This window comes from Myxine glutinosa, chromosome 6 (genome assembly GCF_964187855.1).
Source record: "Myxine glutinosa chromosome 6, kmMyxGlut1.1, whole genome shotgun sequence".
Taxonomy (NCBI): domain Eukaryota; kingdom Metazoa; phylum Chordata; class Myxini; order Myxiniformes; family Myxinidae; genus Myxine; species Myxine glutinosa.
The window spans coordinates 58889928-58903531 of NC_136266.1; the positions used below are offsets into that span (position 1 = coordinate 58889928).

Consider the following 13604-nt stretch of genomic DNA (forward strand, 5'->3'; position numbering starts at 1 on the left):
AGCGCTCAATGTCCATAGGGCTTGCCGAAACCATGCGTCCGATAACCTTGTTGCCGCCCCGGCGTCGAAGTTTCCATGTCTTTCGTCCATCTTCAAATACGTAATATTTTGGAATGTCATGGTACAGATAACTTCGTGCCTCAGGGTCTCTCTGGTTTAACTGAAACCAAGCTGTAAGTGTTGTACCCCTATGTCGTACAATGGCTTCTTCCTCGTTACCATCCCTGAACACAACAGTCTGCAATTCAGGTAAGTGTACCGCAAGTCTGGTGATGGAATGGGACTGTTTGTGCATTTCAAATTCCATCAATCTCCATGCTGCCTCTGGGGCACTGACATATCTACAGTCCAAATAGGTCTTTATTTCGTCCACCTCCACTCTCCCGCGCTCTCGAATTTCGATGCTGGCACAGTCATGTCCCTTGTACACATATTTAAATAAGTACTTTATACTCTTTATGCTTGCGCAAACCTCAATGTTGATGTGTGCTCTGTACTTCTTCAGTAAATAAGCATTGAATGGGACGACATATTGGCAATCAACATCGGTTCCATGAACGGTTATGGTGGGTCCATTTGGGGGACGCTTGTAAAGGGCATAGCCATCTATGCTCGCAAGTGTCTCTGCAGCATACGCTTTTGGAAAGCCTTTACTGCACACTCCATCTTTCACACAAATCCAATGGCGATTTAAATTGCCACACGGACCATGTATCATGTGAGACTTCACCAAGGAATGGATCTCTGGTGACTCATTTGAATTAGGAATTTGTGCGGAAACAATTCTGTCAGTCTTCAGCGGTACAAATTTTATCTTCTTGGCACAGCATGAGTAATATGTGGGCATGCGGTAGGCCACGCTTCTGATACTCGACGACGTAGAGAAATGCACGTACTTTGCCCAACACGTGCTTCTTCGTTATATCGTCGATTAACTCTTTTAATTTCAGATGAAACACGCGTGCCACTAAATCTGGTCTGCCTTCAGCTCGTTGGTGTTGTCCGATGTTTTCTTGTATCTCTGTCCATTTTGGATTACACGTGAACGTGATGAAAAGATCTGGTTTTCCGAATTTGCGAACAATGGCCATAGCATCTTGGTAGTTCTGCTGCATAGCTCTGGGACTCCCTGCAAAACTCGACGGCAAAATGACGATACGACCGACAGGACGTTGGTTATCAGCAGCAACGTTCTGGACGTGGTCCAGTAGTCCTCTGTATTCCATGGCTCTAAGGGTTTCCTGATTTTGTTTGAAGTATTGCAGTCGATTTGCTTCTGCCTTGCAATATCCGTCGACAACATACTGCTGGAACAATTTCCCCGAAGAATGGATAGTGCTGAATTCATTTCGAATAGCCAGTCGGTAGGCATAGAATTCACGATGAGTTACCTTGTTTCGAACCGCAGTCTGTCGCTGGTGAGGCATGTTTATCATCCATCCAGGCTCGCCATGTGGAAAGAGAATGGGATATGTCATGGGATCAATGTGAGAGGAAAGTGGAGAGAGATTGTGTAAGCCCTGGTCATGCAAATGAACCTGGAAATCCCTGTTTGCAGGTGGTTCACCATCTTGTCCACTAACGAAGACAGCAGCAATTTCATCAGCAGTTGGTATGTTGTAACGTCTTTGGTCGTCTGCACACAGTCGACGAAAATGCATTTCCAAGGTAGAAGGGAGGCGATCTTCAAGGACAGCTTTCCTGATTTCTTCCTGTTCACGCTCGAACATAGTCTTGTAACATGTGACATAAGGATTAACGTCAGATAGTATGTTGTGCAGTTCTGCCATCAATTCTTGCAAACATCTGTGATTCTCAGGTCGATTCATACGTTCCTTTGTAGCTTGAGCTGTATCCAAAATAAATAATTGTGCAAATTGTGCTTGTTCATGTACATGTGATGGATGTAATGGACCACAGCGATGGTAAATTTGACCGTGGATTTTGAAACAGTATGGTCCATTTCCTGGAGGAGATGAGATCTGAGCACCCATTGATGCAAAAGCTAATGCCGAATTGTAATTCCGGATATTGTCTCGGAAGTTGCGACATTTTCCATCGTCACCCTGATAAAGTTGTTGCAGTCGAGCAGGTACGGCAAATAGTGGAGGCAATTTAACTTTTCCCTTGGAACAACACAGTGTAAATCCATCCCCTTGTCCTGTTGATTCATTTGTGAAATGGTGTGCAGAACAGTACACACATGGTGATGTCATTGGACCGCATTTATGCTCTTGAACAATATTATCGGATACTTCGGCCGGATTCATTATGGCTGCGGTTGTATATGTTTGCTGAGCACTCCAACGTCTTTGTTGCTCAGCATGCCGTGCGAGTCTGTGTTGGCGTTCATCGACGGTCTCGTTCTCGCACCTCATCGTTGTTGCAGCAGCATCCTGTGCGAGTCTGTGTTCACGTTCCTCAACTGTCTCGTTCTCCTGTCTCATTCGTTTTCTTGCTGCAACCTGTTCAAGTCTGCATTGACGTTCGTCGACGGACTCGTTCTCCCGTCTCATTCGTTTTCTGGCTGCATCCTGTTCAAGTCTGCATTGACGTTCGACGACGGACTCGTTCGCCCTTCTCATTCGTTTTCTAGCTGCATCCTGTTCAGGTGTGCGTTCTTCATCCATTTTGGAAATGGAAGTTTCCACGCACCGCATGAATTGTCACGATCCTCAATAGGAAGTGTCTCATAATTATCAAATGACAAATGGCAAGTAAATTACATTGTGAAAATTTAATATTTCAAATAGACCTATTTAAAGTGTATGCGCAAATAACTAATAAATAAAAAAACGAAGAAATATGTCTCGGTAATTTCCTGAACTCGGTAATTTCTCGGTAATTTTACTTCCGGCTAAAAATGTTGAATGAAATAAAAACGAAGAAATATATGTCGTTTTGTGACGACTGGCATCAAAGGTAAACGGTGAATTCACTCGGTTTATTCGGTTCGGCTCGGTTTAAAGAAAAAGCGATAATGTCGAAATGTTGACGTCTGTGTCATGTTGGGCGGTGTATGATACTTGTTGGCTGTTGGGCGGTGATATGGTGTATTTTTAAAAATATATCTCTGCGTTTTCCCGCGTTGCTGACACCGAGTCTAAAACCATGATGGTGAGTTATATTGGAGATAAAGGCGTGAGAGAGACTCAATGGCCTTGAAGTTACAGGCATTTGAGAATTCATTTCGTTCTATAAACGGCAACTTTCATCGGATTTTCTTCTCGTTTTTTTTCAACCGAGTCTAAAACTATGTTAGCGACTGTGAAAAATGAAATGATATATCGAATTTAAAATAGATATCGACACATTGCCGTCGGTGTCATGTTGGGCGGTGTATGATACACCATGACGCGATTTTAAAAAATATATCTCTGCATTTTCCCGCGTGTGTGGAATGTTTGTGGAAAATTAAAGATTTCAAATAAACCTATTTAAAGTGTATGCGCACATAACTAATAAAAAAAACGAAGAAATATCTCTCGGTAATTTCCTGAAACATATTTTACTTCCGGCTAATATGTTGAATGAAATAAAAACGAAGAAATATATGTCGGCATCATTGTTGACGTTTTTGTGACGACTATCATCAAACGAAATAGTAATATATCATAACGGAAAAGCAAAAGCGAATTTTTAATATATATCGACACATTGCCGGCGGTGTCATGTTGGGCGGTGTATGATACACCATGACGCGATTTTAAAAAATATATCTCTGCATTTTCCTGCGTGTGTGGATTGTTCTCAATTATTGCTGACACCGAGTCTAAAAGTAAAACCATCGATAAAAATGAAATCATATGGTGAGTTAGATTGGAGATAAAGGCGTGAGAGAGACTCAATGGCCTTGAAGTTACAGGCCTTTGAGAATTCATTTCGTTCTATAAACGGCAACTTTCATCGGATTTTCTTCCCGTTTTTTTTCAACCGAGTCTAAAACTATGTTAGCGACTGTGAAAAATGAAATGATTTATCGAATTTGATTTGAAATAAAACTGGGGGAGAGCAAGACACCACGGGCCTACAAAACAGGACTCAAAGCTATGCGAGTTAATAAAATGGTGGATATTTGTTTATAGCCACTCCCAGAATGGTTGGAGCTATGGGTGGAGCTACTCTGCAAACCGAGTAAGCCACACCCCGGACAGACACCCAACAGATAGACAGACAGACAGACAGACAGAATCATCTACGGCTATTATAATATAGAATATATATATATATGTAGATATATGTATATATATATATATATATATATATATATATATATATATATATATATATATATATATATATATATATATGTATATATATATGTATATATATATGTATATATATATGTATATATATATGTATATATATATGTATATATATATGTATATATATATGTATATATATATGTATATATATATGTATATATATATGTATATATATATGTATATATATATGTATATATATATATGTATATATATATGTATATATATATGTATGTATATATATATGTATGTATATATATATGTATGTATATATATATGTATGTATATATATATGTATATATATATATATATATATATATATATATATATATATATATATATATATATATATATATATATTAGGGTGGTCCTCAAATGTAAACATTAACTTTTCTAAAGTGCTTTTCCATTTTTTTATTACACCTGTAGAGAGAACAAATTGGGTAAAATTTCATTTCATTTTGAAAACTTTTACCACTGTCACATGGCCCCTGCTAATCTGTTAATCAGCACTATACAGAAATTATTTCGGTTTGTTTCAGTTATGATGGCGAGTGCAAGTACTTCAAGAAGAGCAACCAGAAAAAAGAACCATGTGTGGCTGATAGGCTGCCATCTTGAAAAACTACCAGAAACTCGGCTCCCATCTTGGCAAGAGATTCTGCAGCGATACTTTAAGCTACATCATGCTGAGAAATTGGACATAAGCAGTGCTGCAACAACTGTTGTTCGTGAGACATTATGCATGTGGGAGAAAGCACGGATCCCCACTGCAGATGAGCGGAATATCATTGCAAAACTAGAGAGAAAAGTAGAACAATACAGATCCATCCTGAAAGGAAAGAGCCGGCGATCTGTCCCTCAGATAAAGAAAGAAGAGCAGTTTCAAACCGGTCTACGTGACTTATTTGACATTGCTCATGTTGATGTCCTTGATCTGATCAAAATACCAGAGGACCGTGAATTCCTTCAGGCACAACGGGAGCCAGGTCGACGGGGCTTTATGGTTGGTGTTGACAAGGTGCTAGCAGGAAAAGAGGAGCGGACACATCAACGCGACAAGGTGTTGACTGAAAGAGAGCAGCATGAAAAAGAGAAGCAAGCAGCCCGAGAGGAGACTCTTGAGCTAGCATCATCAACAGACAGCAGTGCTGAAGCCAGTGATCATGACGACTCTGCTGTTCTATCTGCTTCAAAGAGGCAGAGCCGAAAGCGTGCAAGTAGCATTGTTACACCGGACCTAACAGCAGCTCTCGACCCCACCAAGGTTAGCGATCGATCAGCTGTTCACATCTTGTCAGCAGCAGCCTCTGCTCTGGGACACGACCCTTCAGAGTTGGCCATCAACCGCACATCGATCAGGAAATCCAGGCGGATCCAACGAAAGACAATAGCAGGTGACATCCAGGCATCCTATGCTCCAAACACAAGTCTGGTGGTTCATTGGGATGGCAAGCTCCTTCCAGACGATGGGACTAAAAAAGTTGATCGCCTTCCTGTCATTGTCAGTGACCCACAAGGAACTGGAAAGCTTCTGGGTGTGCCAAAGCTGCCAGCAGGAACTGGACTAGCAACAGCTGCTGCTGTTATGCAATGCCTCGAAGAATGGCATTTGCAAGACATGGTGGCAGGTATGAGCTTTGACACGACAGCCAGCAACACTGGTTCAGCACTTGGTGCGTGCACTATTTTGCAGCAAAAGCTTGGACGACCACTATTACATTTTGCATGCCGGCATCACATTCTGGAACTAGTGGTAGAGGCAGCAATGGCAGCATTCAAACCATTTCTTGGTCCATCAAAAGGACCTGAGATAGCCGTCTTCAAGCGTTTCCAGTCAAACTGGAATTCCATTGACCAAAGCAGGTTTAAGCCAATGATGCCTGATGACCTGGACTCTGTAGTTTCAGGTGTATTTTTAAGTTGCAAAGAAGATGTCGTTTCATTCTGCATCCAGAAACTGGAATCGGGCCAACTACGAGATGACTACCGTGAACTTCTTGAGTTGACTATTATTCTGTTTGGTGAGCGTCCTCCGAGAGGATTCAGGTTCATGCAGCCAGGAGCCATGCATCGGGCAAGATGGATGGCCCGTGTGATTTATGGAATCAAGATCTACTTGTTCCGTGATCAGTTTTGACTGACCCCAAAGGAACTCACTGGCATAAAGCGTTTTACAGCATTTGTTGGAGCAGTGTATACCAAAGCCTGGTTCAGCGCTCCATCTGCCATTAGTGCTCCCGCTGGAGACCTAGCTCTCTTAAAAGCACTCATTTTCTATCCTGATTCAGTGATTGCCGAAGCCACCAGCAAAAAGCTTTCCAATCACTTGTGGTACCTCAGCGAAGAACTGGCAGGACTTGCTCTGTTTGACGATAGTGTTGAGCTTGATGTCAAGCGAATGATAGTAGCTGCTCTTGAAGAAGAATGCCAAGAGAATCCTCAACCACAGGTACATGTGGATCTTACAGCAAAATAAGCCATCGCTGCCAAGACTGTTGCAGATTTTGTTACTTCTGCCTCACTGCGAATTTTTACTGCATTCAAAGTCAATACTGACTTCCTAGAAAAGGACCCTGGTGAGTGGGCCGATGACCCATCATTTCAGTCAACACAGCAAGTCTTGCGCGGTATTGCCACTGTCAACGACTTTGCAGAACGTGGTGTAGCATTAATACAGGACTACAACAAAGTCTTGACAAAGGATGAACAGCAGCACCAGTACCTGTTGCAAGTTGTTGAGTGGCATCGCCATCAGTTCCCCGACGCAAAGAAGATATGGAGGAAATAATTTACCACAGAACTTATTAATGAGGAATCAATGGTCTGGAGGACTCTTACTCTGTGTGTTTATGATGATTGTCATACATTCTTGCTGATTTGGGATTACATCTGAGTGTTAGTTTATTAAAAACAATTTTGTGTGTCGATACTGAAACATTGCAATTTTCAACCCATGTGTGACAGTAGCAAATAAAGTCGTATAGAAACCATCTTTGGCACATTTCATTTTTTCACAATAAGGAACAATGTTAGCAACAAGCACCTGAAAAAAGTCCAATTTAATTTTTTGGTGTACATTTGAGGACCACCCTAATATATATATATATATATATATATATATATATATATATATATATATATATATATATATATATATATATATATATATATATATATATATATATCTGTGCAGCGTCTGTCCTGTGTTGTGTTGTCTTGTCACTGAACTACTTTCTCAAACTTTTGTGAAAACGTACCAAACTTCTGGTATGCACATATCTCTCCGGTCGGTATGTCCTAAGGGTATTGTTTTTGAAAAAATTTCCAATGTTTTTTTGGAAAAAAAATTTCCCAACTTCAATTGTTTATAAAAACTAATGTCACGTATATTACAAATACATTTGTGCAAAATAATTGTTTGAATTATGATTGGTTTAAGCCCTGACAAAACAGCAACTCGGGTACAGTCATTTATCTATACTAGGGCATGCCCGTACTATATATATATCTAAAATTATATCCCCCCCCCCTCTATTTACATGAAATGGTTTGGTCCAAAGCGAACGGCTTGCGAGTACGGTGACAATCCCCCCCCTCTATTTACATGAAATGGTTTGGTCCAAAGCGAACGGCTTGCGAGTACGGTGACAATCCCCCCCCTCTATTTACATGAAATGGTTTGGTCCAAAGCGAACGGCTTGCGGAGTTTGGTAAAGAAATCGCCATAGCGTGCACAAACGCGCAGGAAAGCGAAAGAATCGCAAATTAGTTTTAATTAGTTTTAAAACATAGTTTAACGCCAACATAGTTTGCCAACGTGAAATAAATGAATACGCTCTCAAATGTGCCGTCCGAGGCAGAGTCTGTTCGGCACGTTCGGCACACGTGATAGCTCGCTGCTCTCTGATTGGTTGAATCGTTTTTTGGACATAGCTCGGTAACTACTTGTCCGATTAATATGAAACCTTGAAAAGGCACATCCTCGGGTCCCCAGCAATATACCTGGCAAGTTTCAAGTATATCGGACCCGTGGTTGTCGAGAAACAGCGGTCACAGACAAACACACAGACATACACACATACACACACACACACACACACAGAGATTACTGGAATTATAGATAGATATCTACACATGTGGGCAGTGTCTGTGTTGTCACTTAACGACTCCCTCACACTTTTGTTTCCGTGGTTGTGAAGCGTTTTTAATAACGTTGTGGTGGTTTTGAATCACGTGGTGGTGAGGTGTAATCGTCCCAAACTTCCAGTCTGCACCTACCCCTCCCCTATGTGTGTGCTGAGGGGTTCTTTCTTGAAAAAAAAACATTCAACCTAAATCTTCAACCAAAATTGCCTATAAAAATGTAACATCACAAACAACAAATACATTTGTGCAAAGTAATTGTTTGTATTATGATTGGTGTAAATCATGGCAACACAGCAACTCAGGTGCAGGCAGTCCCCGGGTTACAAACGAGTTCCGTTTTTAAGTTTGTAAGTCGAATTTGTATGCAAGTCGGAACAGTTGCGTACGGTTCACATCTCGCGTCAATTAGTCAAATGTTTGTCAAAGTATATAGCATATATTTTACCTAAAACATCTATAGGTATAAAACACATGAAAGAAACATTTCTTAAACTGTTTAGATAGAAAAGAAAAGATAATGATTAAAGGTTAACACTTACTCTCGTTTCAATTGATGTCTGACAAACCTTGAAACGATCATACCTTGATATATCTCTCCGAGATGATGGGCCTGGTGTTGGAGAGGATGGACCTTGTGCTGGAGAGGATGGACCTGGTGCTAGTCAATTTTCTTAAAGTAAACATCAAGGGTGGCTTGAACAGAGCTTTTCTCGTATTTCTCTTGTCTACCGCTCCCCTTATTATATACTTTGTGTGTCTGTTTGATTTTTTTTCTCTGTGTGATAAATGTTAGCTCTTTCACGAGCCTCGATTCTGCACACAAAGTATAGGTATTTTTTAAATCATAGGCTTTATGGAGGTCAGTTCGTAAGTACGGGCGTTCGTAAGTACGGGCGTTCGTAACCCGGGGACTGCCTGTACAGTCATTATCCTCGGCTAAAATAAGCCCGTTCCCCAGTAACGACAGCGAGCTGAGCCAGGCTAGTGTGTGTGTGTGTGTGTGTGTGTGTGTGTGTGTGTGTGTGTGTGTGTGTGTGTGTGTGTGTGTGTGTGTGTGTGTGTGTGTGTGTGTGTGTGTGTGTGTGTTATTTTTCTTTTTTTTTTACACACACTATATAAGAGAGCCGTTAGTCTGTCTGTGTGTCGCCATTTTGCTCAGAGATTGCTGAACGGATGTTCGTCAAACTTTTTTCGTTTTTATTTTTTATTTTTTTGGGATTGTGACCAAACTTTGCACAAATGATATTTCTTGTGTTGTGACTAACGTTTGTTTATGGCATTAAAAAGTCGGTGTAAGGTGGTCTACTGGAGGTCAAAGTGGATCCAGGTTTGATCCCCCCCAAAATAGGTATTTGATTTGTTCTCAGAAACTAAACGTACAATTCCTATGAAACCTGACCACAACGTTCCATTCATCACCCGAGATGTACTAACGTCTGTTCCCGGCATTTATAAAATTAGGGTCTAAGACTATGTGGAGGTTTACCCCCAAAATAGGTATTTGCTTTCTTCCCAAAAACTAGCAATTCTGATGAAACGTGACCACTACCTTGATCACCCGTGTTGTACCAAAGTTTGTTCACTGCATTTAAAAAATCGGGCCCTAAGGGCATCTACGGGGAGGAGGGCGTAGCCCCCCCAAAATAGGTATTTTATTTCTTCTCAGAAACTACACACACAATTCCAATGAAACTTGACCACAACCTTCACTACCCATGGTGTATCAAAGTTTGTTCATGGCATTAAAAAAAATTGGGCTCTGAGGGATCTACTGAGGGGTGCACCCGCCCCCCCCCCCTCAAAATAGCTATTTTTGTTTGTTTAAAGTCTTATGATTACGTTCGTATGATTGTACCTGCTGCCCTGTCTTCTAGCAACCATTGAAATTGGTTTAAAATACCGTGATACTGTTTAAAATACCTTTAGTCAGTGTAGTATACTGCTTTATTCTACCAGGTGAGTGCCCAGGGGTATTGCCCCTATTTTTTTTTATCGCTCTATTGTGGGTGTGCAGGGACCCCAATTCCTTAGTGGGTGAAGGGAAGCGTTTTAGGCCCCCACAATAAAATAGACCGGGCAATGCCGGGTAGCCCTGCTGGTATCCCAAAAAGCCAATCATGTTTATTTATTGACAGTCGATCAATTTTTGCTTTTATAATCACAAACTGCCTTGTATCCCTGCTTTAACTGTTATAATTAGTTATCTTAATATTTGAAATTTGCATTCTTGTAAGATATTCACCAACTTCTGCAATTATACCTCTGCTAATCACCAATGAATGCCACACCCCTTTTGACGTCTCAGATTAAGGTCCTACTCCCTGACGAATGTTGCCAAAAAAAGAGATCGTTTTGTGTACCACCCCCCTCACTCAGCCCCAGCCTCAAGCAATCTAAGACTGGAACTGTACATCCCAGGAATTATTGTTCTGCAGATAGCCAGCTTAAAGCCAAATTTTCAGTGTGTTGGTGATGTGCCCCTATTCTCATGCATGTCTAAACACACTCAATCTGCCAAACAAATGGATTCCCCTAATTAATTGATTTCCCTCCAAAGGTTTTCTATTCACCAAATCGGTCAATACAGGGAAGATAGTAGAAACTAAACACCCACGCGTGACCTCGAAATACAAGATTCAAATGAACACGAGACAACTGGCACAGTGTAAGGGGTTAAAGGGTGTACGTGATCTGTGAGGTAGCCCCCCCTCCCCCCCCCCGCCTCCACCACCCACCTACTCAAGGCATTAACGTCTGCGCCCCACAGACGCCAAGCAGCCGATCGCTTGCTGCGCTTGCACCTAGCAGCAGCCGGCCAATTGTGGGTTGCTGATGCCTAAGCGGCGATGGGCGATGGTGTACAACCTTGCGCACCGCCACTCGGACGGCCTAAAAAAGTCTTTATTTCAATGATGAAAGTTTGTTTACACCAAAGGTGCATTGGTACTTTTTATTTTTGATAAATTTTACTTTCACAAAATTAATCACACTTGCTCTTTCTTTGCACCTGAATGAGATTGCCAGATTTAATCAGCCATCATGAGCTTTTAAGCTTTTTTGTATACTGAATCGAGGCTCGTGAAAGAGCTAACATTTATTTCACAAACAAATCAACCAGACATACAAAATATATAAAAGAGGGAGCGGAAGACAAGATGGAGCATGTAATCAATTAGCTTGTAATCAATAATTATCTAGAAACATTTTCTGATCCTTTTTCTTATCTCTGGAACCCTGACCTTTCTTTTTTCAATGTGAAGACGAGTAAACATCTGGGACATACGGAAGTTTCCTGAGCAGTCTATGACACCTGCAGTTACTCTCCATCAGCATCACGTTTGTGTCCAGTCTGCGGCTTTCTCTTCTGTCTCGGGTGATCGACTCGTCACCTCTGGAGCCGATGATACCATTCGGTCAGTATGCGGTCACGGGTTCATCTTTTCAACCTCGTGTTTTTTTTCTTCTTCTTCGTCTTCTAATGCTGTTGGTTTTGACTCGGTTTTTTCTGGCTTTCTACCAGGTACAGAGCAACATCGAGCACCCAGGGCTGTTGCATTGTAACAACATTGTCTGTTGCAGAAACGTTTTGTTGATGCTCGGTGATATCTGGCTACATTAGTTGTTGCAAGTCTAAAGCAAGATGCATGAGGGTTAATTTGTTAAGACATAGAGTGATAAAGTTACTGACAGACTTTTTAATATACTTTGCTAACTTGCTTCCTCTACTTCCTGCTTTAGCATATTTGATACCAGCACCATCCAGCCCAACCTGCAAGAGCTTGTGACTATCAAGTAGGGTGAAAATTGAAACTTTTTTTTTTTTTGACACCTTTAATGTCTTATTGCCTTTCTTATGAAGTTTTGCTTTTCTATTCTCACATACAACGCCCTTCTCTACATGCAGACACGATAATCGAATAGGCAGATGGACCAAACCTTTCCGCCTGGCATGGCACCCATCTCGGGATGACTGCTTCGTCGTCGGAAGCACATCGCACCCGCGATGCGTCGATCTCTTCAGCACGCAGGGCCGGATATTGCACAGATTTCACTCCTTTGCGCTTTCCTCAGTTTGCTCGATCAATGCTTTTCACCCACACCGTCCCGCCCTCGCGTGTGGGAACTCGAGCGGCAAGGTTCACGTATTTCTAACTCCCACATTCAAAAGGCCCACAACTCGTGCAAACAGGTGTGTTACTGACTCAAACGACCTCTAACCTATCTAAAGGCTGGCATATTTATCCACCATTTAACACTCGGTTACCTCGAGTTTCTGCACTATGCTTGTATATTCTCAGTCATCACATTGAGATAGTAGATTTTTTTTTAACATTTCAGTTTGTTAAACTCTGCTTTCTATTCTTGCAATGTATCATTGACTTACTTTTTTTTTTTTTTGGAAATAAATTATACAGCAGAACTGCTCTATTAGTGCATGAACGTGTTCCATCTTAAGCTTTGCAGAGAAAACTCCTTGACTGTTCTGTCGAAAGAATGCAACTCATATGTGGATTGCTGAGACCTTTTATTTGCAGAAAATTGCTTGCAGTTCAGCTTTGGCAAGAGAATCAGACAAATTAATGAATTTGAAAACAAAAACAAACTGGAATGGCCTTCGGTAGAGCACATACCTCCGCTACGCTGAACAGTTTGTTTGGTATCCCACTTTTGAGCCGGATCTGGATCTGGATCTCCAAAATCTAATCGGCTTGTTCTTGTCACCTAACCAACTCTTCCCCCAAGTTTCATCCGAATCCGTCCACAACTTTTTGAGATATGCTATATATTGTTTTTGACCCCATCTCTCGATGGTGGTGACTCATTATTATTATTATTTTTTTTATCTCGTATCCAGATAAGGACTCGGATCGTCACCAAAATCAAATTGATTCATCCTCATCACATACCCAAGCTGTTCATTGCGTTTCGTCCGAATCAGTCCATAACTTTTTGGCGATATCGTGTTATACATCATGTTAGTCCTATCACTCAATGGTGAAGAAGAATCACTAAAAACCTCTCGGATCCGGATCCGCATCTTCACCGAAATTGAATCGATTCTTCCCTGTCACACTCTCGACATGTCCACGAAGTTTCGCCCAAAACCGTCTACAACTGAGATATCCTGCTCACAGACAGACAGGGGTGAAAACATAACCTCCATCCACTTTAGGTGGTGGACAGGGCCGGCCC

At 41.4% G+C, this 13604-nt stretch overlaps 1 protein-coding gene across 3 annotated transcripts in view; it reads left to right on the forward strand.

Moving 5' to 3' along the window:
- LOC137429836 (WD repeat-containing protein 76) overlaps positions 1 to 12835 on the forward strand; it is a 216844-nt gene extending 204009 nt beyond the window's left edge. For all 3 annotated transcript variants that reach the window (XM_068120130.2, XM_068120131.2, XM_068120133.2), the window contains 3 exons: positions 11672 to 11824; positions 12150 to 12203; positions 12316 to 12835. In XM_068120130.2, the coding sequence (XP_067976231.2) occupies positions 11672 to 11824; positions 12150 to 12203; positions 12316 to 12628 (520 nt within the window). In that variant the 3' untranslated portion in view covers positions 12629 to 12835. The remainder of the gene's footprint in view (positions 1 to 11671; positions 11825 to 12149; positions 12204 to 12315) is intronic.
- The last annotated feature ends 769 nt before the right edge of the window (positions 12836 to 13604 follow it).